The sequence below is a fragment of the Mixophyes fleayi genome, chromosome 12 (genome assembly GCF_038048845.1).
Source record: "Mixophyes fleayi isolate aMixFle1 chromosome 12, aMixFle1.hap1, whole genome shotgun sequence".
Taxonomy (NCBI): domain Eukaryota; kingdom Metazoa; phylum Chordata; class Amphibia; order Anura; family Limnodynastidae; genus Mixophyes; species Mixophyes fleayi.
In genome coordinates this window covers 37,533,905-37,559,722 of record NC_134413.1, presented here as the reverse complement: position 1 = coordinate 37,559,722, position 25,818 = coordinate 37,533,905, and the positions used below count along the sequence as shown (strand labels likewise).

General features: G+C 40.4%; 1 protein-coding gene across 2 annotated transcripts in view; it reads left to right on the top strand.

Annotated features, from left to right (window-relative positions):
- CDIN1 (CDAN1 interacting nuclease 1) overlaps window positions 1-25,570 on the top strand; it is a 228,768-nt gene extending 203,198 nt beyond the window's left edge. For both annotated transcript variants that reach the window (XM_075193261.1, XM_075193262.1), the window contains one exon: window positions 24,793-25,570. In XM_075193261.1, coding sequence (XP_075049362.1) covers window positions 24,793-24,985 — 193 coding nt within the window. In that variant the 3' untranslated portion in view covers window positions 24,986-25,570. The remainder of the gene's footprint in view (window positions 1-24,792) is intronic.
- Window positions 25,571-25,818: the final 248 nt, after the last annotated feature.

The following is a 25,818-nucleotide window of genomic DNA, read 5'->3' as shown; positions in this document are numbered from 1 at the left end:
TGACACTGGCGTTATTTAGTCTAAGGATGGGAAGCTAATTTATCATTTTCAAGCCTAGCGATTACCTTCTCATGTCAGCAAATGTATATGGAGAGGTTATCGCTTGATTTTTTAGGCTCAAGCAAATGTAGATGGATGTCTTTAAATTAATGAAATAAGTTACTGCTGTAGAAGTATTTAAGCCTGTTGACATAAATGTCCAAGTAACAGTAAGCACCGCAATCTATTACCATAACCCAGTCTCAAATCGGAGGTAGCTATTTATTTTTATTAACCTTTCTATAGCGTCTACATACTAAAGCGCTTTATAGAGAATGTTTAATCATACACATCAGTCCTTGCTCTGGTGGAGCCTACAATCTATATTCCCTACTACAGAAACACACACTAGGGTTAATTTCATCAGAAGTCAATTAACCTACTAGTATGTTTTTTGGTTTATTTTTTTTGTCTGTAGGAGGAAATCGAAACCACGCAAACATTGGGAGAACATACAAATTCCACATAGATAGGGCCATGGTTGGAATTCAACACTATGGGGCAGCTATGCTAACCACTGTGACACAGTGGTGCTGGTGGATAGATGTTACATAAAACAAATAGTGTGTAACTTGGACAGTGAAAGATTGTCAGAGCAGAATCCTCTTAGTGCTGTCTGTTTATCTTATCTTTTCTCATTGGCTTCACAAACTGAGGCCTAGTGGTTAGCACTTCTGCCTCACAGCACTGGGGTCATGAGTTCGATTCCCGACCATGGCCTTATCTGTGTGGAGTTTGTATGTTCTCCCCGTGTTTGCGCGGGTTTCCTTCGGGTGCTCCGGTTTCCTCCCACAATCCAAAACATACTGGTAGGTTTATTGACTGCTAGCAAAATTGACCCTAGTCTCTCCTTCTCTGTCTGTCTGCTTGTGTCTATATTAGAGAATTTAGACTGTAAGCTCTAATGGGGCATGGACTGATATGAATTTTGTACAGCGCTGCGGAATTAGTGGCACTATATAAATAAATGATGATGATGAAGTGTGTAGCAGAGGGTTAAAAAAAAATCATAAGTACATGACTGTTTGATAAACAGCATTCTAAAATCACAAGTGCCTGGACCTATATCATCAAGAGTCAAACAGCTTATCGCCCCATAGCAAGGTCCTGCAGTTATGACATATTTAGGCTGAATCTTTTTATGAAGTTAAAGCTGTAGATTTACCAAGGTCTTTTTAAATAAGACTTTCCTTATCTATAAAGTTCAGATAGGAACCATCACTGTGTGGTGCTCTGTAGTTTTAATGCCAGTAATCTCAGTAGCAATGAAATCTCATCTGAAATGCTACGAATGACTCAGTGCTTTGTGGTAACACTTTTATAGCAAGGGGTAGGTATGTTGAAGTTATTGTTGACTTGTAACTCCCATCATGCTCTGCGATATATATTGATGTGTTCTTCATTTTTCTTGATAATACATAACACAAACATTAGCTTACATCACTAAATTGTCACTAGACTACTCCAAATATCTGATTGTTATGATATACTACACATTGTGCTATTTCCACCATCTTATTTAAAGCAGCAATTATGAAAATAATTTAAATTATGTGCATTTTAACATAAGTCACTGTGGCAAAGAAGAATGTTGGTATTTACAATTTCCCCGTTTTTTGTTTTTTTTCTTTAGGCTGCTATTATTGATTTATAATTCTGTTCAGTGTAATGGACTATGTGAACCGAAAAAAACAAGAAATGGCCCGGGTGCACAATACTCTCTACTATTTGAGAAAATTGGGAATAGAGAGAGATATGCAAAAAAGCAAAATAAATCCGACTATCCTCATTTAAAACCAATGTGTGTATTTAAAATCCACTGATAGAGTGGTTAAGCCTCTTGTAGTAAATATAAGGGATTAGTCCTAGGTAGTATAGTAGGGGATTGCTATTATGATATCGTTGTGCTGCATAAGAGATTGTCTATCTGTACACTGTGGTAAATAGATCCCGGTATAGTAACCGCTCTTGATGCAGCAAAATGCAAATATGAATAGGTGGGTGTAGGCAGGTTCTGCTAGAGAAAATTCCTTCTATTAAAATAAAGCTCCGTGTCTTGCTAACTACCTATCTGTTGCTCCTTCTCACTTTGGATCTAATGGAGCGATGTACGGCAATAATCCCTAGCGTGTCTTGCTAACTACCTAACTATAGCTTCTTCTAACTTGGAGTCTATTGGAGCAGTATAGGACAACAATCCCTATAGTATAAGAAGGCAAGCACTCGATCAGCGGAACGCCGACGCGCGTTTCGCTATGTGTGCTTAGTCGTGCCACGACTAAACACACAATAAAGTGGTTAGCACTTCTGCCTTACAGCACTGGGGTCATGAGTTCAATTCCCGACCATGGCCTTATCTGTGAGGAGTTTGTATGTTCTCCCTGTGTGTATGTTTGTATGTTCTCCATCGGGTGCTCTGGTTTCCTCCCACACTCCAAAAACATACTGCTATGTTAATTGGCTGCTAACAAAATTGACCCTAGTCTGTATGTGTGTTAGGGAATTTAGACTGTAAGCCCCAATGGGGCAGGGACTGATGTGAGTGAGTTCTCTGTACAGCACTGCGGTATTAGTGGCGTTATATAAATAAATGGTGAGGATGATCATATATTGCCAAATATTGGATAATTTAAGTAAATGACTGCAGTTGTCCTTTCTTAGAACAATGTGTGATCAACCACAGTGTGTCAGGAATATTACATATATTGCATGTGTATTTTAACTCTCTTTGCGATATGCTGGACTTTAACAGGTGGTTGCTTTATAAACATGCAGGTGCGTCAGTCATAGGTGTCAATAATCCTGACATTATTGTGCGTTATGCATATGTTCAGCTTACCCACAACATACCATGTATACCCACAATATATCATGTGTGAAAGCAGCATGGGAAGGAGCCCTTAGAATCAAAACTGTTACTCACAATAGACACCATAATCGTTTGTTCCTTTGCACTGTATGAGGTCTGATTCACTCTGCCATGTGGACGGATCTCAAGACTAATTCTCATATGATTACGTCAAAATGGTACAAGCAAGAGGATCATTGACCATGGGCCAAAGTTCTGCATTATCTGTTGGTCTATGGTCTATTGTTACACTATGTGCATAAATGCTCTGTCTAATTATATTATATATCTACTATTTCATTGGAAATGGTGGAACATTCCAGTTTGAATTTTTTTCCATATCTGTTTATTTACTTTTTCAAGAATTTTTGGACAAGGTTAATGAAAAAAAAAAGAGAAAGGAACTCTTATGTCCCTTGAAAAACCGATTAGACATCTTTTTTTCCTGCAGTAGTTCAAATGGAAATGACAATTAAGTAATGCAGATAGACGACTGCAACTTCATATAATAAAGTTGCCAGACTAATGAATAGACTATCAGCAGGAGGTGTTAATATGGAAACGGCCAATTATTAGTGATGCTGATAATGATCATTGTTGCACCAGCACTCCTAAAATATGTACCTGCAGATGCGTCTACGTCTAATTGTGTCACAATTGTGTGAACATGCCCTTATTGCACAAACGTCCAACTCTAAATGTGTAACAAAATAACCTACTACCTCAATTTCACAAATGTACCAGAGGGGCAGATCATGCCACGTTTTTACACCATGTTTTTTTTGTATAGGTTGTCACAGTGGTAGCCCTTAAAAGTGATCATTATCATCTTCCAGCCTGTGATGCTTCAATCAGCAAAGACCATTTTCCTGCCCATGATGCCCACACAGTCTTACAGTTCTTCCTATATGCCTGAATGCATTTCAGGTGGAAGCAGCTTTCCGCTACATTTTTACTCATGTCGCCAATGTACACTATGTAAAGTAAAGCAAAAAAAATGAGTAACTTTGAACCTTGGGTAAACCATGTTTCAATGCAAGGGGTGCAAATAACTTTTTATTATTTTGCACATAAGGCAAACAATTGCTGTTTTTTCATGTAGGACACAAATACTTGATAACTATATTTGTATACTGACATTTAAAGTTGATCTAGGATATGTATTACCCCAATTATAAATCTGTCCCCACATTTTAAATTTACCTCCCCTTCCAAAGCAGCGTGGTTTTTCCAAGATGCAAAGTTACTCATTTTGTTTGCTTTACTTTCCTTAATGAATCAGGGCCATAGTGACAGTCAGCCAGCACAATATCTTGTTTTACACTTACTAGTTTTCTGTCTGCACAAAGCATTGGTGTGAGATATTTAGCTGTGAACAATGCTTTGGTTTATATTTGTCAAAGGTTCACATTTCAACCAAAATTTCAGCAATGTATTATAAAATCTCTAAAACCACATGACTTCCAAATTTATGGGTTTGGCATTTTAATTTTATAATTTTTCATTGTAAATTTTTGTGTGAACCTGTCACATGTAAGCACTGGTTGTATTTAGGCAATGTGCTGGTTATGCATGAATCCTTTGCTGGTATCTTTATTATTTTTAAGGTATATTTAACTGTAATACTTTGTTAAACATTCGTCTTCGTCATTGTCTTCATCATCGAATTACAGTGTTTCCTCTTTGCAATGACGCATTTTACAATGCAAATCTCTTACCAACAGGGCAGCACAGTGGCCTAGTGGTTAGCACTTCTGCCTCACAGCACTGGGGTCACGAGTTCGATTCCCGACCATGGCCTTATCTGTGTGGAGTTTGTATGTTCTCCCTATGTTCGCGTGGGTTTCCTCCGGGTGCTCCGGTTTCCTCTCACACTCCAAAAACATACTGGTAGGTTAATTGGCTGCTATCAAAAATTGACCCTGTCTGTCTGTGTGTGTGTGTGTCTATATTAGGGAATTTAGACTGTAAGCTCCAATGGGGCAGGGACTGATGTGCGTGAGTTCTCTGTACAGCGCTGCAGAATTAGTGGCGCTATATAAATAAATGATGATGATGATGAACAGCTGCACAAATAAATACATAGAAATGTATTAATTAGTTATGTCACCTTCGTTATTATGCCACCCTTGCCATAGTGAAGTATGCAGTATAAAAAGGGAACCCTGTGTTTTTTATATGTGCAGTTTTACTGTAGACACTGAACATTTGTTGAGTCTGTATCCAAGTGTTCTTAGATCTTCATCTTTGTATATCAGTATCATGTTCAGGTAAACACACTACGTATTGTGTATAACTTTTGATATATTCAAACATTTATCTCTTATCTTTCTGCTGCTATATAAACATAGATTGCGCATGATGCTATTCTTTTTGGATTCTTTGTAACCACTAGCTAGAATCTCTTAATGTTATATACATTGATCACAGATATTTAAAATGTTACACAGAATTCTCACAAGTGATGTTAACTCTGTCATAGACATACATTTCATTTAGGGAAAAATAAGTATATAGTGCCTGTGGACAATACATATTGAAATTATATAACTCCCATATGCAGCCCTCTGTCGCTCGTTCCAACTTTGACATCTCTCTTCACTATTGGCGTCTGTTTTTTCACTGCTCATTTCTACAGAGGGTCATATACTGCAACATGCAGTTTAACCTATAGTTTGACATTCTATCCTACTGTACGTGGCTTAAACAATAGTCCAGATCGTATACATAGGGCCTGGGTGACAAATTAGGATATACCTTGCCATGCTTGCTTCCATTAAGTATAGTAAGTGGAGAAACAGGCACAACGTAGGAATCTGGGTTTGAATGGACCATGAGAGCAATACTATTTCTTTATATAGAGGCAGTAATTAGTTGATTTTTATTTATTATATAAATGGTCTTGCTTTTCCTTTCTGTTTTCATGTTTTGTATTTTTTCATTATGCATTTTCCATGCCAGTTGCCCAGAAGCAACATTTCAGTAGGCGCACCTCATCATCATCATCACCATTTATTTATATAGCGCCACTGATTCCGCAGCGCTGTACAGAGCACTCACTCACATCAGTCCCTGTCCCATTGGAGCTTACAGTCTAAATTCCCTAACACACACACACACACACACATAGACAGGGAGAGAGACTAGGGTCAATTTTGATAACAGCCAATTAACCTACTAGTATGTTTTTGGCGTGTGGGAGGAAACCGGAGCACCCGGAGGAAACCCATGCAAACACGGGGAGAACATACAAACTCCACACAGATAAGGCCATGGTCGGGAATTGAACTCATGACCCCACCTCTGATGGATGGGTTCGTGGCCCCCTACTTCTGTGTTCTATAAACCCCAAGACCATTACATTATCTTTTACGTCCCTCCTGTTTGTACAAAACAGATTTTTTTGTCTAGAATTGTATGTTACCATGTCAAGTGCTGTTCACCTCACCACTTCCTCTCACAGAGGGGAAGTTCTCCTGAGAATATAGGTTCAAGTTGGTCTCATCCTGTTATCATGTACACAACCAAACATAGCATTGAATGGTGGATGCCAGCTGCTTAGTATACAAAAGCTATTTATAATATTTTATTTATTTACTTTAAAATTGTGTTATCCACTTACTATTGTGCAAATAGGGGCACTAGAGCCACTCTTTCATACTTAAAGCTTTTCCCCATTGCAACTGAGCTTGCACTCATCGTACAGCACAGATATTTAGCCTGCTGTGTATTGACAGCCATCATTACATTTTTAAACATCCCTGTTTAGTAAATAGCCCCAAATGGTGCCGTGTAACATCAATGTAAGCTGTATGTAAAAATTTTACAAGTTTATCCTAACTGAAGACATTTAAAGGCGGATTGTTATTTTTCCCCTGTGTATACTAAACTTCATGTCAGTAAAACCATTCAAAATCATTGCAGTCCTCCTATCTGTGGTTATAGATAACAGACAATTGCTTGCCGTTGGGTCCCTTCAATGTAAGCTATCCTAACCCGTGTCGTGGGATGGGGACATGCATTTAGGAATGGCACAAGGTGCTCTTTTAGTTTCGGATCAACTTGCATTTTATGGCTCATCTCTCTTTAAAAAGCAAAATGAAAATAAGATCTACTTTGTTCTTTTGGAAATGCAATGGGTGATCAGAGGCTGCGTGTATCCTTGTACAATTCAGCGCAAGCTGCACAGCCACCTTGACATCCCCACCGGCTTGGACGTTAACATTAAGAAGGGGGAAAAAATGATCCCTTTAGTTTGATGTTTGAGCTATTGCACATGATGATTACCAAGTAAATAACCTTTAATCCCATCACATTCTTGTCAGGAGGCGTGAGTGATTGATCTCTGCTCTGGAGGCCATAGGGAACATAGCAGAGCCATGCAAAAGGTTGATTCCTGGAGGAATAAGCTCTAGAAATGTAAGACAGACCAATTACTTGCTGCGCTCTCATATACGTTTGCTATGTGGAGAGGGCCTCGGGACACTGAGTGACTTCTCTTGATTTGGAGAAATGTGCCGTATTATAGCAGACCAATGATTGACAAGTTTATGTACAACTTAGGTACCAGTCAAGACAGGTTAATAAAGATATTAGAAGATTGATTGTGCAAATAATAATAATAAACATTATCTTTATGTACCACTTACAATTTAATTGCGACAGGGAGAGATTTGACTTGTCCAGCTTCTGAAGGAAGATATAGTTATTTGTCCTAAAATCTGCAGGAAGTTGTACAGTATTATTGGGGATCATTAACAAATACGCGGCAAGTGCAGGAGTCCACAATGTCCTATGTGGATGTAACAAAACTGTGTTTACAGCTGGGCACCTACTTTATGTAACTGTGAGGGGCTAATGAGCGTATCAGGGCAGAAACTAATGTACCTGACCTAAAGATTGAGATTTTGTTTTAATGGAGAAAACAGGAATGAATGAATGAATGTATGGAATATAGGAATTCCCAGGGCACCGCAGGGCTATAGAGCTGAAAATTGAACCGGAAACTTACACAACTAGGTAGTAGAAATCAGGAGCTTTATAATGATTCATTTTAACAAAGTGCCTTGCTTCGTTAGGGTGTAAATATGCCACAAATGTGCCACAGTGCCTAGGAATATATGTATATAAACCAATATATTTGAAAAAAGGATATAAAATTATGTCCGCCCCAGTGGGCCCTTACTTCATTTGTATTAAGTAACATAAATGAGGGTGAAAAGAGCAATTTGTCAAGAGGAAAAAAAAATGAACAGTTTAAATGACCTTTGGGGTGGACCAAATAGGACTCTGGGCCATGCTTAGGAAATTCAAATTTGAATTTCACCTTAATTGGCCCTGCACATCAGGTACTATTGCACATCATGTGTGGACCCATAAAGCTAGGTTCAAGTATGTGTGTATGCGTGCTCTGCATAAATAGTACCCATGTAGGGCCATCTACTAACAGCGAAATATGTGCATGGACAGCACGGTGGCTTAGGGCTTAGCACTTCTGCCTCACGGCACTGGGGTCATGAGTTCGATTCCTGACCATGCCCTTATCTGTGTGGAGTTTGTATGTTCTCCCCGTGTTTGCATGGGTTTCCTACCACACTCCAAAAACATACTGGTAGGTTAATTGGCTGCTATTAAAATTGCCCTTAGTCTCTCTTGGTCTGTGTATGTGTGTGTGTAAGTTAGGAGATTTAGACTGTAAGCTCCAATGGGGCAGGGACTTATGTGAGTTCTCTGTACAGCGCTGTGGAATTAGTGGCGCTATATAAATAAATAGATGAGGATGTGTACACACAGCACCTTTAGCTTTGGCAAGCATGCACCCACTTAAGTGCTGAACACGTAAAAAGTACACATTTTATAGTACCTGCAACAAGTCGTTCCAGTCATCCCTACGGATACAATGGTTAGCTTTGCGCTTGTTTGTGCCTTAAAAATCTGTTAGTATTCTAGGGGTTGATGTCTATAAGAGGGAGGGAAAACGTTTTTTTCTGGGGGGGGGTTTGTACTTTGCAGTTAGTGTTATGCCAGTATGGGAAGCACAATATTTAATCTGTTAAGTAATGGAAAGTTATATATTTTTGTAGTTGGCAGCTTACATCGAATTAATACTCCTACTTTGAGAAGTTGAGCTTTTGGAGGGTATAAACCTAAGATTTCTCACTTCATTCGGGTAATTGGTATGGTTTTTCATATGTTCAGTTATGTCTGTCTTTGTATGCGGGTGGTGGCGCATTGTGGCCCGTGCCATGTGCCCCAAGTTAAGTATTTTGCCGGTGCCCTGTCCTTCCGGCAAATGCTTTGACCCTATGTATAGGGTTATTTTCGTTTCCCCATCCTGTTGGGGGGTTCTTACCCCTTTCCCTTTTCCCCTTTGTCACCTTTCCCTTCCTTTCCTAGCGGAACACAACATCCCCTGTTTCACTCTCCTCGCCTTTTGGTTGGCATTGAAACTCCCTAGAAGTATCTCGACTCTAGTAGGTCACCCATATCCCTCAGTACACATCACCATTGATAATGGTTAAGTTTTTATCTTTAAATGTCAGGGGATTAAATTCTCCAAACAAACGTAGATTAGCTTTGTCCTCTTTCTATAAACATAAAGCGGATATAGTAGGTCTGCAGGAAACTCATTTCGCAGCTAGGGCCACCCCAGTCTTTAGGAATCACCATTATCCCACATGTTTCACCGCTAATGGGCCTCATAAACGATGTGGAGTAGCTCTTCTAGTCAGCTCCAAATGCACTTTTACATTATCCTCAAAGGTTGAAGACAAGAGTGGCAGATTTTTGATAATTGTTGGTCAACTAGAGGGTAAATGGGTCACCCTAGTATCCCTATATGCCCCGAACTCGAGACAAGTCCCATTCCTGAAGTCGACTTTTGCACTAATAGATAAGATTAAACGGGGTAGCGTGATAATTTTGGGAGATTACAATCTAGTCATAGATCCTAGGCTTGATAGATCGCTCCCTTCTGGACCAATAAATTCCCCAACCCCGGGGAACCCGTCATTAGTGTTTGGGAGACTCCTGGCAGAACATGGTCTGTATGATGTTTGGAGGGTAGCTAATCCTAATGTTCGTGACTACACATACTATTCCTCAGTACACAACACGTACTCACGAATTGATCTCATTCTATCAGATAAATGGTCATTGCAGAATACACGTAAGGTGCAGATTCTCCCTATCTCTTGGTCAGACCATGCGCCAGTGGTATGGTCTTGGAAACCCTCGGGACAGCCCCCTCCCCTACGGCCCTGGCGTTTGGCAGCCCACCTACTTTCTTCTCTAGAAGCCAAGTTAGCAATTAAAGAGGCTCTTTTATCATTCATGCAAACAAACGACCCCAAAGAGACCTCTATCTTTACTTACTGGTGTGCCCTCAAAGCTGTAGTGAGAGGTGCAGCTATTCAGGTGGCAGCTAGAATGCGGAAAGCAAATTTTCATAGACAGTCAGAGCTAGAAACCAAGCTTAAACTCCTAGAAACACAACATAAACAACATCCTTCTAGATCTATTGGTGCAGAGATCTCTCATGTTAAATCTGAACTGCATAAGTTACTCCTGACCCGCACTTCATTAGCATTGTCTAGACTACGCCAAAAATTCTATGTGGCAGGTAATAGAGCGGGCAGGTTATTAGCAAGAAAATTGAGGGGCCTCCAGGCCCGTAACAGAATTAAAAGCATTGTAAACTCTACAGGGTCTAAATGCTCTAACCCTCGTGATATAGCAAATACTTTCGCTTCATTTTATTCAAATTTATATAACCTCCAATTAGACCCCGCTACACACCACCCATCTGAATATGATATATCCTCCTTTTTGGAAGGTCTCCCACTCCCTTCTATAGACCCATCGATACGGAAAAAGCTCAATGTTCCGTGGTCCCAGGAGGAAATTAGACAGGCAATCAAGTATCTCCCCAAAGATAAGGCGCCCGGACCAGATGGTTACACTAATAACTTTTTTACCACCTTCCATGAAGATTTAGTGCCCATTTTGGAGCAACTATTTAATGCAGGTACAGCAGTAGGGAAATTTCCTCCTGAAATGCTGGAATCCCATATAATTGTAATTCCCAAGCCGGGTAAGGACCCTACAGATTGTAAAAATTATAGGCCTATAGCCCTACTGAATTCGGACATTAAGATCTTTGCGAAACTCATCGCTAACAGGCTCTCCCCGGTTATCCCCATGTTGATCCATCCAGACCAGGTGGGGTTTGTCAGCGGCAGACAAGCCCCAGACAACTCAAGGCGTATTTTTCACATTATAGAGCAGACCCACTTGAAGGGGGATGCACTGCTCTTGCTTTCATTGGACGCTGAAAAAGCGTTCGACAGACTCCACTGGATGTATATGACAAAGGTTTTGAAGCGTATGGGGCTGGCCGGGGAGATCCTGAGTTCTATCCTGGCGCTGTATGTCAAACCATCGGCGCGAGTATTTAGCGATGGGTTTTTGTCCGATAATTTTCCAATCTCTAATGGCACCCGGCAAGGTTGCCCTTTGTCTCCTCTCATGTACCTCATGGCTATTGAACCACTGGCCGCTAAAGTGAGAATTGATCAGGAGTGTGTGGGAGTGGTTGTGGAAGAAGAAGCCCACAAGTTATGCTTATTTGCAGATGATGTCCTATTATTCGTTGCCAGCCCGGAGACCTCGCTACCTGCCATCCATACACTTCTAGCCCAATTTAGCGCAGCCTCTCTGTATAAATTGAATACTTCCAAAACGGAGGCTCTTCCCATTAACATTCCGCAGGAGAGATTACAGAAGTTGAAAGACAAATATCCCTATATATGGAAATCCACAGAAATTTCGTACTTAGGTATTCAGATTACCCCACATCTTGATAGTTTGATAGATAAGAATTTCTCTTTATTACTTGACCAACTCCAGTCCTTAACTACTTCATGGATGTGCTATGAGGTCTCTTGGCTGGGGAGAATATCGGCATTCAAAATGATGCTCCTCCCAAAGATGATGTACTTGTTCCGGATGCTCCCATTCCATCTCCCACAGCGCCTGTTAAATAAACTAGTCAAGGTTATGAGGACATATGTGTGGAAGGCTAGGCCGCCTCGGATGGCCTTGCAGCGTATGGTTAGGAAGAAAGCACAGGGGGGGTTGGCCCTCCCCGACCTGGGAAAATACCATGATGCTTGTTTACTCTCTCAGATGCGTGATTGGTTCCTCCCAGGGTGTGGGAAGCCATGGGTGGGCCTGGAAAAGGCTCGTAATCCTGATTTTCCTTTAGTTGATCTAGTTTGGGCTCCTCGGGAATGGAGACCGCAAGCCCATAACCTGCCCGCTCTCACCAGGGACGCCTTGATAGTCTGGGACCGATTGTGTGAAGGCCCTGAGGGTTTTGCTCGACCCACGGAAAATGTCTCAATACAAGCAGCATCAAAACAGATTCCTGACTTAAACCTGTCGGGATGGGTATCTAGGGGGATTCTGACTTTAGGCCAATTGTTTAATTCAGGTACACTCTCCTCCTTTTCTCAGTTGAGTGAACAATATCATTTGCCGAAGAGCGACTTTTATAAATTTCTTCAGCTTAGACACTGGCTGTCAGAGCCCTCATTCAGAGGTATAGTCATAGGTTCACCCCCGGCTATATATCAAGTAAACTTGACAAAGAGTTACAACAAAGCTAGCATAACTACCTGGTATAATATTTTAACTTCGCAAGTCGTTATCACCAAATCGAAAATTCAACTCCAATGGGAGGTAGATCTCCAGGTAGTATTCACGGAGGAGGAATGGGAACGTATTTTTCGAAACTCTTTCACAATGTCTAAATGCCTTAATCATACTGAAATGTTGGTGAAACTTCTGAATAGATTGTACGTGACCCCTGAGAAACTGCACAAAATTTGGCCCTCAGTACCCCCGACATGTTGGCGTAATTGCACTGAGAGAGGGGATATATTCCATATCTTTTGGGCATGCCCAGTCCTACAACCCCTGTGGTTAGAGGTTTTCCAGTTGTTGGTAAAGGTTTTTAGATATCCTACATCTCCTTCCCCAGAGCTTGCTTTGTTACATCATTATCCCCCCTCCGTTCCCTCCTGGGACAGGTACGTGATGGGTCAAGTGCTCATTGCAACCAGAGCTGCTATAGCTCAGGCCTGGAAACAACTGTCTCCCCCGTCTTTGGCTAAGGTGATATCTAAAGTGAACTTCAGCTTTGAGATGGAGACCCTAGGAGTTCCGTATTCTACGGCAGCTACTTCCCCATTAGTGAAATGGCGTAGCTGGCATAATTACGTCACAGACGGAGGTGGGGCCCCATCCCACTCCCCCCATAGGCTGGATATCTCCGACTCAGTGTCTCCTGCCTTGATTTAAGAAATATTTGCTTTTGGGCCTAGGTACAAGGATGGAATGGACTAGTCTCCGTATTGTAAAGTTAAAGTGACTTATGTTTAGAGTGCCAATCTTTAGTTTTACTTGTCAACTGACTATAATTATATTTAAATACTACAAAGTGATACATGTCTAGATTGCTGGTGTTTTATGACATATTGTTGTGTTTCGTCCCCACTATGTACCCCTTTCCCCTTTATGTCCTACCCTTTCCCTATTTCTTTTTTTTTTGTATCCTTTGCAATTATCTTAGAAAATTCAATAAACTTTATTTCACTTAAAAAAAAAAAAAAAGTACACATTTGATTTTCGGCTTCTCTGCAAATGCTTTGTACAACCATTTACAGTATTGGGAGCACCAGTTGTAGATGTGAATGCCAGGCAAAGTACCTTTGGACCACCACCCGAGATTATTACCACCTTTCTATTATTCACCTATAATATTGCTTGTTGGCACGTCATTCATGTCTCAAACAAGCCTTGAGAGTAACATTGGGTTTGTTTGTTTTTCATGTGTCACATTTCTACATTTTAATGTTTTTATTACATTGGGGGATTTTTCTGCTTGTAAATGCCCTTTCCAATATAAAATGTGCCTGATGGTGGATAAGGCGACCACTTGAAAGTATAGTCTGACACATGATGTCCGGCTTCTTCAAGGACATATACAAATTTGGTTGGGAGAACTTTCTGGCCAACCCCTAAATTAAACTAAATGTGCAATCTCCATTCCTTAAATCTCATTAAATATCTTCTTTCATAAGCCCACATTCAGAAAGCCACTCCACAATATGTCCAGCTCCCCCCATCAAACATTTTCTACAATTGCAATTGCTGCCATCTTGCCCCTGATCATGTGCTTTTCTGTACAAATGGACACAATTTTCCCCACAGGCCCTTATTTTTGTAGCTTTATAAATCATTTGTCATCTCTTCTAGCCAGTACTTTTGACCACTGAGCCACTTTGTCAGGTTTTTGTTTTTTGTTGTTTTTAAATATTGTGGGCCTGATTCATTAAGGAACTTAAATTAAGAAGTTTCTTATTTCAGTCTCCTGGACAAAACCATGTTACAATGCAAGGGGTGCAAATTAGTATTCTGTTTTGCACATAAGTTAAATACTGACTGTTTTTTCATGTAGCACACAAATACTTAATAGCTTATTTGTACACTGAAATTTAAAGTTGATATTTGTGTGCTACATGAAAAAAACAGGCAGTATTTACTTGTGTGCAAAACAGAAAACTAATTTGCACCCCTTGCATTGTAACATGGTTTTGTCCAGGAGACTGAAATAAGAAACTTCTTAATTTAAGTTCCTTAATGAATCAGGCCCCGTGTGTGGTTCATACAGATTGTTTTGTGCCATAAAGCGGTAATGCAGGAGTAACAGGACAAACTATTTAGAAAAAAAGAACCTATATAATGTACTTGTTTTCATAACACTGAATATTGAATTTATTCATCACTATAATTTACATGTAGGTTTACTAACCTTTCGGTAACCTTAGCCACGATATTCAGGCCATGTGAGAACAATGCCAGTAAACTTTGGCTAGACCTTAATGTTCTGCAAGAGGAAACTGACTACAAGCTTGCAGAACTGTATGTTTACTTCATGCATTGTGACGGCAGATTCAGCTGTGTACTGTGTAGCAACTGCAGACGGAAACCAAAAAGCCCATTTAGAACGGACTGCTATTTCTGATGATATATTCTGAAATTATGTTCTTGAGTTTTGCAGCAACGTTAATAACAAGGTTCACCAAAACACCACTTATTGTCAGTGCTTTTACATTTACTGCAAAGAAAGCAAATATTTTTGCATTTGTTTTGTAAGAGTAAGTGCTTCTTTAAATGTCACTTAGGCGATAACGATTAGGATTCTCTTCAATTATAAGGCAAATAGAGACACAGGACTATTTTCACTCCAAGCACCATTTGGTAGAGGCTGTGTTGTTCACGTAGGTATGCAGAGAGAAATGGAATTTTCATGTTGTAACTAGAAGACAAATTCAAGTCAAAAGCTAATGATCTGGTCTGGGACCTCTTCCTTTCCTAAAAACAAGTTCTGTGTAATACACCCAGGAAACCTCTCGACTCCAAAGACGCAAAGATGATGTTTCTTTGTCTTATTAACAGGGCTGGACTTGAAAGAGTCGAACAGCTTACAGGATGTCTGGCAAACCTCAAACCTGCTTTAAAATAAGCCCTGACACAACATACAAAACTGATATTATGTAACCACAAGATACGTTTTCCCAAGTATTTATAGGAAGTATGTGTTAACTGAAATTGGCTTTTTGAGGTTGTCTTGTGGTTTTAAATACAGTAGAGAAAGAGCGCTGTTGGCTTTAATAACCCATGCATGCTCTACGTCTACAGAGCAAAATGTAGAGAACAGCAGCCCAGCAGAAGATTGGTTCAGCTTGTTTGATGCAATTCTTCCTAATGTGTGTGATACGGAAGGGAGAGTGTTTTCAGGTCTGCGGGCACCAGGTCAGGCCACGCAGGGCGGAAGAGGCATGAGCAGAGGATGTATGGGCGCACTGGCAGAAAATGTGTCTCATTTGGAGTACATGTCTTAGCTTGATTCTGTTTGTCATTGGAGTGGACTGACAAATGTCAGTAAATTTTCTGAGTGTAATGAAACCAAATGTCCACTCGTCAGTAAGAAAAACGCCAGTAAAGATCTGACATCCTCTGACACACACCAGTGTACTCATAAGTAACATGGATGGGACTGTATAGGGTTGTAAGCCATTCACATATAATTCTCTTGTTCTTCTTTTGCAATGTTGACAATTTTACTTTTAAAAGGAATAATCATAAGATTGTGTCTGTAAATTGTAATAACATTTTAGAATTATCGATTAGAAATATTTATTTCTAATAAAATGTATTGGTTTAGAAAAAAATATTTTGAACAAATGGGATATATTATATTTATCAATCATCTTGCTGCAGAAATAGAAACGTATAATAATTCTAAATGTTACCATATACATATAATTTGGCAAGAGATGCACTATCCACACAAACAAGCTTCATCTCGGTTTTATTCATGCACTGAGGAGTGAAAAATACACATTACAGCAATTAGCAGTTTTAACAAAATTGTTTTATTATTTATTTTGCTCTATGTATAAAAGCAATAATACAACACCGTATATTTAACAATTTCTTAGCATATTTAATTGTGGAATTGACTTTAAAGGGCATACAGTGATTTAGTAATTACCAAGTGGAAATATGTCGTATCTAGCTGGAATGTTTTTGGGGCCTCCTCGTTCCCAGCAGCCTTTGGGAGACCTGCGCCAGATCAACAGCTGTGCGAGAGACTTTTGTAAATGTATGAGACTGTAAGATTATCCAGAGATCAGCTTGCACTGGCCTCAGTGTGGCCTGTTTCCAATCAAGCCCTAAAAATAAACACCGGTTAATCACCTGAGGAGCAACATGCACTGACGGTCCTGAAGTTCAGTCCCTGAATCCTTCAAGAGCCTGGAGCTTTTTCCCTGGATCTCATCGGGGAAGGAGGAGAGCATTTGAGATACTGCTCCTCCTTGTGTGCTGCTTGTGGCACCCGCATTTAATAGTGTACATGGCACAAATCCAAGTACTACTTTTCGATATAATGGGGGAGAAGTTCCTTCCCTCTTGTAGTTCATCTGTGTATTTTATATAGTGAATTGCATAGCTGCCCATAAATCAATGCAAAAGTCTGTCGGGGACCTCTGAAAACTAGTGATCAGGAAAGAGCTGTTGTAACCAATAGCAACTTATTTAAAAAATGAAGGCAACAGTCTAATTGGCTGCTAAGGGTTACAGTAGGACCCCCCCCCCCCCCTCTTTTGTTAAAAAATTTTAAAGTACAGGTTTTGTATTGATTTGGGGTTTCCTTGTTACTGTCCATTGAGTAGAGTTCAGTCGGTCTCTGTACTTTTGCTTCCTTTGCCAGCTTTATGTTAGATTTACAAGCGCCGGAATTTGGAAATAATGGGAAATGCACGAGACTGTCTGTGCCCTGAAATTATACTGTTATTTAATAAGGAGCTGTGCTTAATGCTAAGGAAACAATGTCTGGCTTCTTAACACGGTTACTTGATATCCCAGGTGATCCATGCCACAAGATGAATATTATTCAGAGCGTGTTGTAAACAGTCTTAAAATGAAGAGTACAGGCTTTTCCCTCCCTTCTCTTTTCTAATTTCGCCTTTTCATCTGTTGAAAACATTTCTCGTGTAGACAAAAGAGCAGCATTGTTGCCAAGTCTACACCAGGCATCTTTTCAGAAAAGCAGTGTGCACCAGGAAATTCTTCTGTGAAGGTATAATCAAAGCATACTTCATCCCACTCCGTAATGTATCAGTGGCTTTTCACATTCCTCCGGCACAATGCCTTAGAAAGTGAAAACATGCACATGGTGAGACTGCCTGCGAACTATTTGTCATGCAGCCTAACAGTCTGTAATCAAGCTGCGGCTTAAAATGCACACTGTGTAATTTGTGCGTAAATTAAGAGGTGTTTAAGAGCAGGAGTTGTTTGAGAGCTAATGACTTGCGGCTGACACTCCAGTCTCTGCGGCTCCTCTTACACCTGAAGCCTGGCACCCGCTTCTTTACATTGGAGCAGGTGTTTTGATTTTGGACTGCTGACACCTGCAGTAAGCCCAGCATAATGTATTTGGCATGCATTGAAAACCCAGAGCTTGAGGTGCACTGATCATTGTACTTAGAAGGAAAGCAGTCTGCTTGGCCCAGCTAAAAGAGCAGGATGTGAGACTGAGTCTTCAATGGGCATCCTGCAAGCAGTGATTATTATAGAAACTGTATAGCTTGGTAACATTTGTGCTAAAACATTTACAATGGAAAAGATGTGCATCTAATAAAATATATAACCACCATGATGCTTTATTATTATTATTGTTCTTTATATATATACAGCATATTATGTCCAAATTGCACAAAATGTTTAATCATTCTCATTAGTCCCTTTCCCAGTTGAACTTGTAGTGTAAATTCTACACCGCACAAACTAACATTAATCTATCAGTATAATAGATTGTGCAGGTCTGAAAAATCTAACTGTATCCTTAATATCTAAGAAAAGCCTCATTGCATTGTACAGTTTTCAACATAGCTATGCCATTCTAGAGGAAATCAGATGCAAGTCCTTACCCATTGACTTGTGCCCCTTTCTCGCTCAGGACGTTACCAGAACTCTTACCCATTCTCTTTTTATTTTCCACCTTGACTACTACAGCCTCTTGCTCTCTGGCCTTTCCCTCGTCCTTCTTTCCCCTCCACAATCAGTCCTAAATTGTCAGCTATCTGCTGATATTGTCTTAATCCTATCTGGAGACGTGGAGTCTAACGTGCCTCTGGTCTTCACCAGGGACCCCCACAAGGGAGTTTCGGTTTAGCTGCGAGAGACACGCAAGTCACGGTTTTCCAGGAGTGCTACCAGCGAGATAGGTGATAGCAAACGGATAGTCAGGGAAGCCAAGGTTAAGTTGTGCAGTCAGTACCCAAGGAGGATCTAGAAGAATAGTCAAACAGGCCGGGGTTTAAAGAACAGAGAGGACTTTGAAAATGGAAAGGCAGTATCCAAGGGGAGAGTCAAACAAGCCGAATCAAGAGCCGTGGAATCAGACCAACAGTAATACAGTACCATGCACGTCTGGAGGTAGGATAGACCTAATACTCTGGCACCCTAATGGTGCCAAAGTCTTCCTTATATAGTGTTGGGGGAAGAGGGAGTTTACTGGCGGCGGTGACAAATAGTGTCTCTTTGCCTAGCAATGGGACATGCATGCGCTGAAGGAGTTGCTGACCGGCCGGGTTTCCGGGGGTAGAGAGGGCATCTGTCCCAGTGTGGATGGAGGGGCACAGGGACGGGGCGCCTGACATAAATGTTGCAGCGAGATTGATCTTTGTCTCTCACTGCACCACATCTGCTGCACTATCTGTACATCCCTACACTGCTCCCCCATTACCTCAAGAATCCAATTCAATCTGTCTCCTCTTTGATAACCACCTCTCACTCCTGCCTCCAAGACTTTCTCCTGTGCTGCTCCCCACCTATGGAACTCCCTATCCTGCCTGACCAGACTCTCCCCAAAACTGCAATCTTTCAAGCGCTCTCCCAAAACCACCTCTTCACCATAGCCTATCCTACCACCACTACCAACTACAGTCCTATCCCCATTCTGAGTCCCACTTGCTTCTATTGTCTCAGCTTCGCCTTCTCCCTCTAAACTGTAAACTCTCACAAACAAGGTCCTCTCTACTCTGTCTCACATCCGCACCTCCTTCGTCAATTTCTAATTTGGTTTTTTTTATGATTTATCATTGTGATTGTCTGGACCTGTGGAATTTTGTGGTGCCTCAGAAAATAAATGATGGTAATGATAACCTCTATACCTAAAGCCCTGTCCATTGCCTCTATATACAAGAACACAACAGCCAGTCACTTAGAGCCCCTTATAGAGCATTAAAGATGACACTTGTCAGCTGGACGAGATTCTGCCTATGTTACATTATTTTCTACCTCTTATATTCAGTAGTGCAGAATTTATTAGTGATAGGTGATGAATGATCATGATATTTCAGTTGGTGCATTTAATAAATCTCTTAGCAGTCCTAAATTTCTTTAAAAATATGTTTTAATTATTTTTAACACCATCGTGCACTTATTTATAACATTACTACAAATTGGTGGAAGTCTGAAAAATATAGCCCCAAATGTTCCATTTTAAGTGTATCTAATTGGCTATCACATTAGTGTGCAGAAAGTTTGGATTAAGGAGTATTCTGATATGCTTCCAGGAATAATGACATATTTAATAAATGTATAAACATTTATGGGAGTATACAGACATATTCATTAGGAAGGAATATTCACTTGGACGACTGCCTTATTCATTAAAACTAAGACTCACTCGTTGGGCAGGAGGCTACATTCAAGCGGTGAATTCTAAGTAGTTAGTCACCACAAATAACCTGCATGTGAGTTAATGATGCTCTCATATAGACGTAATCCACCACTGGTTCTCTTTTGTGTATGTTTAGTCATTGTGACTTTCCGTTTTGGTTTTGTAACTTGACATTGATAAATCATAGAACAATACAGTACTTTTAGTGATTTGGCAGAAGAATCAACCGGGCAGAACGACTCCATATTTATGTACTGTTGTAACTTGGCAGAGGAGTGGAAGCCAGTCTAACCCATTGCTGATTCTACAGCATGAGCACCTTGAGGCTTGGAATGTAGGGCTGTATAATTTTTACTCTTTTAGGGGACTATTAACCAAAGGGGGAAAACCCAGTGAAAACATCTGTTTTCTCCTGACTTCTAGCTATTTATCAATAGACTGTGCCAGCGGTAGCCCCCAATCCCTCCCCCCCCTCCCCAGTGAGGATGGGGGAAGCCTATTTAACAATCCTATCATGGTGCCATCTCAGGATGGTGATAGTAGAGGATAACAATGTTTGAAAAATGCTTTATTATTTAAATAAAAAACATTTTCCCAAGTGAAAAAAAAAATTACTTTTTATTTTTTTTTTACCATCAAGGCCCTACATGAAAGACATGGGCCTGAATAGCATAGGGATCTGCATGGGTATTGTATTTCTCTCCATGTTCATATGTTTCTCCAACTACACTCATATCCTGCTATGATCCAAACACAGTCCCATGTGTCACTATGGTAGCATTTTAGTTTTTATGAAAGATGCACCTTGGAAAAGTAAAGGATTCATACGCTGCCATGTGACACCTCCCTAACCATTAGGATTGCTCACAGAAAGAATTCCTGTCATTCTTGGACCATTCCAACCAATGAAACAAAGTCCAGCATCTCAAAGCCTTTCATTGATCCTAGAGAAATATACATGTTCAGCTATGATTGTAACTTTCACAGAAGTTGTAATATTTAATTAGGTATAGCATTCACTACTGCTAATAGAATAGTTTTATTTATCGTTATTGACATGTGGGAAGGACTTTCACACAAATATGGTAGCATGTGCCATGCATGGCTGCTAAGTGAACACAGCTGTTCTCATATTCAGTGCAAGGTAGTCTGTACAGTCCACGTTTACTGAGATATATCAAAATATTATTTAGGTTCAGTTGTACAACTAAATCAATCCAAGTTGTCCCTGCCATTACCACTCTTTGGGTCACGGTGCAATTGACTATTTAAACTTTAAAAGGCACTATTTTTCCACTACCAGCTGCTCTTTGGCTGGCTGGACATACGGTCCCTCTTGCTCAGGCACACACTCATATATGTATATGCAGTATATATATATGTATGTATGTGTATATATATATATATATATATATATATATATATATATATAATATATATATATATATATATATATATATATATACTTTATTTCTTACCACGCTTCTTGTAATAAAAGTTTGTATCTAGAGGAAAATATGACCAGATAATGGAACAAATACTCATAGAAGCATAGAATGGACTACAGAAAAAAGGGGGATTCTCATTCAAAATATGGAGCAGCACGGTGGCTTAGTGACTAGCACTTCTGCCTTACAGCACTGGGGTCATGAGTTCAATTCCGACCATGGCCTTATCTGTGTGGAGTTTGTATGTTCTCCCCGTGTTTGCGTGGGTTTCCTCCGGGGGGTCCGGGTTTCCTCCTACACTCCAAAAACATACTGGTAGGTTAATTGGCTGCTAACAAATTGACCCTAATCTTTGTGTCTGTCTGTATGTGTGTATGTTAGGGAATTTAGACTGTAAGCTCCATGGGGCAGGGACTGATGTGTGAGTTCTCTGAACAGCGCTACGGAATTAGTGGCGCTATATAAATAAATGGTGATGATGATGAAAATAAATTTGACAATAGGGCAAGATTGCTTCTAACCATATATGATATAACAATGTTTGTAGCGTTTTAATTTGTTGCTGATCTGGTTTCCTTCTTTAGAGTTACTAAAAGATTGAATGGGCTCAGTGGTTAAGAGCTTTGTTTGCAGAATTATGACAGTGATGGATGCCCAGGTTATAGTCTCATGTCATCGTCATCATCTTCACTTTATCTCTGTGTCCAAAAGTTAGATTGTAATCTCATTTAAACACTGAAGACTGAGATTGTTTTTTCGTTTTCAATTTTATAATTACAGCAAACATTAATCACTAAGGGGGATGGACGGAGTCACACGGGTGCTTGTCACTCCATGCTTAACTGCACACAGTCTAATTGCTCCAAATTGAAATAATTTATTTCTATGAATAAAATGAAGAGGATGCCACACAAGAGCTCTAATCGCTCAAGCAGTTTTTACCGGTAACAGCAGCAATATTAAGCAAGTGTCCACAATGCTCCAATAAACCGCTCTACAGTTGAAACACGTTCTATTTGAGGAGACCCTGTCACAAAGAGCGTTTTAAGCGCTCGTTACAGCTGTGAGATTTAAAAGCGCTACACTTTTCGTTATACAATACAACCGCCATAAATATTATGCATGAGCGCTTCTGAAGCTGGAAAAGAGTTGGTGTTAAAACTGCCCGTGTGACACCACCCTCGGACTTAACTATGGTCTCTGAAATAAATGCATTTAAACAGTTTGAGATATAAATATAGTGTAGCGAATGAGTGATTTTAGTTTTTTGGGGGGGTTTCTATAACTAAGCACTTATAAATATATATTAAGTTGATGGTATATGGAGTTTGCATGTTCTCCCCATATTTGAGTGGGTTTCCTCCGGGTGCTCCGGTTTCCTCCCACACTCCAAAAACATACTGGTAGGTTAGTTGGCTGCTATCAAAATTGACCCTAGTCTCTCTCTGTCTGTGTGTCTGTGTGTGTGTATATTAGGGAATTTAGACTGTAAGCTCCAATGGGGCAGGGACTGATGTGAGTGAGTTCTCTGTACAGCGCTGCGGAATCAGTGGCGCTATATAAATAAATGGTGATGATGATGATATTTCAGTACTAGCACCTTTCTCGGATATGTAAAACCTTTAAGACTGTTCCATGGACTAATCATGCCATTCTGCATTCGGGCAAGGATCCCGCCCCTGATCAAAGTGTACCTATAAAGCAACTGCAGGCAGAGTGGTAAATGACACTTTGTACTTACAGCTGTGTTAAAAGGGAATAATTGCTCATGGCTTCCACATTATAGGCACTGAGTGGGTTAACCTTTGGGCAGCCCGGGCTTGGGTTGTTTAACTTCTGATTAGTGTAAAAAGACAGACTATGGCTATGAAATTTAACTTCCTTGCTGTTGAAAGCCCCGCCATAAATCCAGGTATAAACTGTTACATGACATTGCAGTGAACTCAACGGTTCACATTGTAACAGGCATCTTCCCCCGCAGTGTTTTCTTTGGCAGGATCCCCCAGCAGACTCTCGTAAATCACCTGGTGAACCCTCTGCTCGGCCTAAGCTGGGGGACAGCTTCTAGTGATGGAGCTTCAGAGCTGAGTCAGGTCTTACAGACAGGCTGCAGTCCTGTGAAATAGGTGAAAGGAACACCAGTAAGTGGATGCTGACTAATCCTACAAGGCTGCAACTTATCTTCGCCACTCACTGACAAGTGATCAACCGTCTCAGTCAATATATAAAATATAATCTGATTTATTAAGGCAAAAAATAGAGACAACTATCCGTTACCGGCCATAGTTATACATGATTGATTAGTTATACATGATTGAATGCCCTCTATATATTTGTTTGTAGAAATAATGCAGTGTAAACAATTTCAGATTTAGCGTCTAGCGTTTCTGTACTTGATAGGTAAAATGCTGGTTCTGTATGCACCTACCATGTATACCCTTTTCCCATGACCTCTAAAAAAAAGTAGTAGAAATACAAAGTTGTGAGTCCATCAATCCTAATTTATGGTCCCAGTTTAAAAATAATGGTTTAAATGAAAAATCTATGCCAGAGCCCTAGAGATGGCCGAAGTAGTCCATTCTGTAAGTGTTCTCAGTAGGGGAGAGAGGCCAGTTAAAACAACCCCCATGCATGTTTGTATAAGTGAGGTGAGGGTGATGTGTAGCCTTGCTCTCTGATTGATGGTGATTACTTGTTTATGAACCCGAGGCTGAAGGTCTGAACTTCCTCATGGGCCAAATAGTTCAGGGGGCTGTTTCCTGAGGCTGCCCCAGGGATCTCTCCATCTGAAAGTGGGAGGAATGGATAGGCAGACAGCCAAGTCTATGTGTAACAAATGGAGAATGATATTGATATGTATATCGCATATATTTGTTTTTAAAATAACACCGCAGAGAAAGAGAACCAAAATTACTCTGTGGTTGACAGCTGGGCCCCCTCATGTCTATGTATGGAATGGCCCCAAACCAATCTGCTGCTGTTCCACGGGGCAGAACCTTCCCAAATGTGTTTGTTTATTTCTTTATTTAGAACATGATTCTGGGTAAATAAATTATGTTCTTGTCTTGTTATTTATTCGTCGCATTTAATCCTGCATTTGTTATCGCCGATTTGTTTCTAACCAGACGTGTGTCTTTCAGATTTGGGCCTGGCCTAGTGATTTACTGGTACGGGTTCATTGAGGAGCTGGACTGTCACCGGGAACGCGGCATACTACTGAAGGACGAGTTTCCCTGTGATATTGTAACACTGCGTAACTGTATGCTGCTGGAAGATGAGCATGGCCAACATACAGGAGACAGCAAGGCAGAGAGAAGCCAGGAAGCAGTGTAATATTTCCATGTAAGCCCTAAATGTTGAACTCCAGATGAACTGCAGTACAAAGTTACAGAGCTGCCTTCTCATACAAACACTCAGACAATCTGTTTACCTTCCTTTCCAGCCGCCCTTCTGCCCTGTGCTACAGGCCAAACCCCACGCACTATCTGTAACACCTTTGCTTCTGCAGATGCTCTGCGGACATGCACACTGGCCTTCCTTCCGCCTGCACCCTTTTACCTCCACTCAAGAGGAAACCAATGGTCCTCTGACGCCCTGACTGATACAACTCCCCTAATACGTTTGCAGAGGACTCGTGTTGGTAGGTTTAATTCTCCAGCACAGTGAAATAGTGCAAAGAAAGCAAATTACATTTACATAGCACATTAGTCATTAGTAAGCTGTTACTATGACCTGCAGTGTGGAATCGGACCAATTGGTCTACCAGTAATTACCGGGATTGCAATCTGCAGGTTCTTATTTGTTATACAGTGTAGATTGTGGTAATATTACTGTCTGATATTAAAGGTGTTGTATAATCATACAGACTAAAAGCTAAATAATCTGTGACGTTTTACAAATAAAGTGTTTTGCAATCAAGATTTCTTTTCTTTTTTATTAACTATCTAGATTCAAAGCTTCTAGATAGAATTGCTTCATCCTCCTCTGTTTGTCTGAGGTTTCCATTGCATGTGGTTGTTGTTTTGTGTTTTCATGTCTGTGGTTTTATGATTTTCCGTCTCCTCTTGAAGTGCTGCTCAAGTCTCACACACTCAAGCTGCAAGAACTAATCTGCACTACAACATGTAAGTCAATAGTAGGGGAACTTGGTCACCCTCATTGTGTGA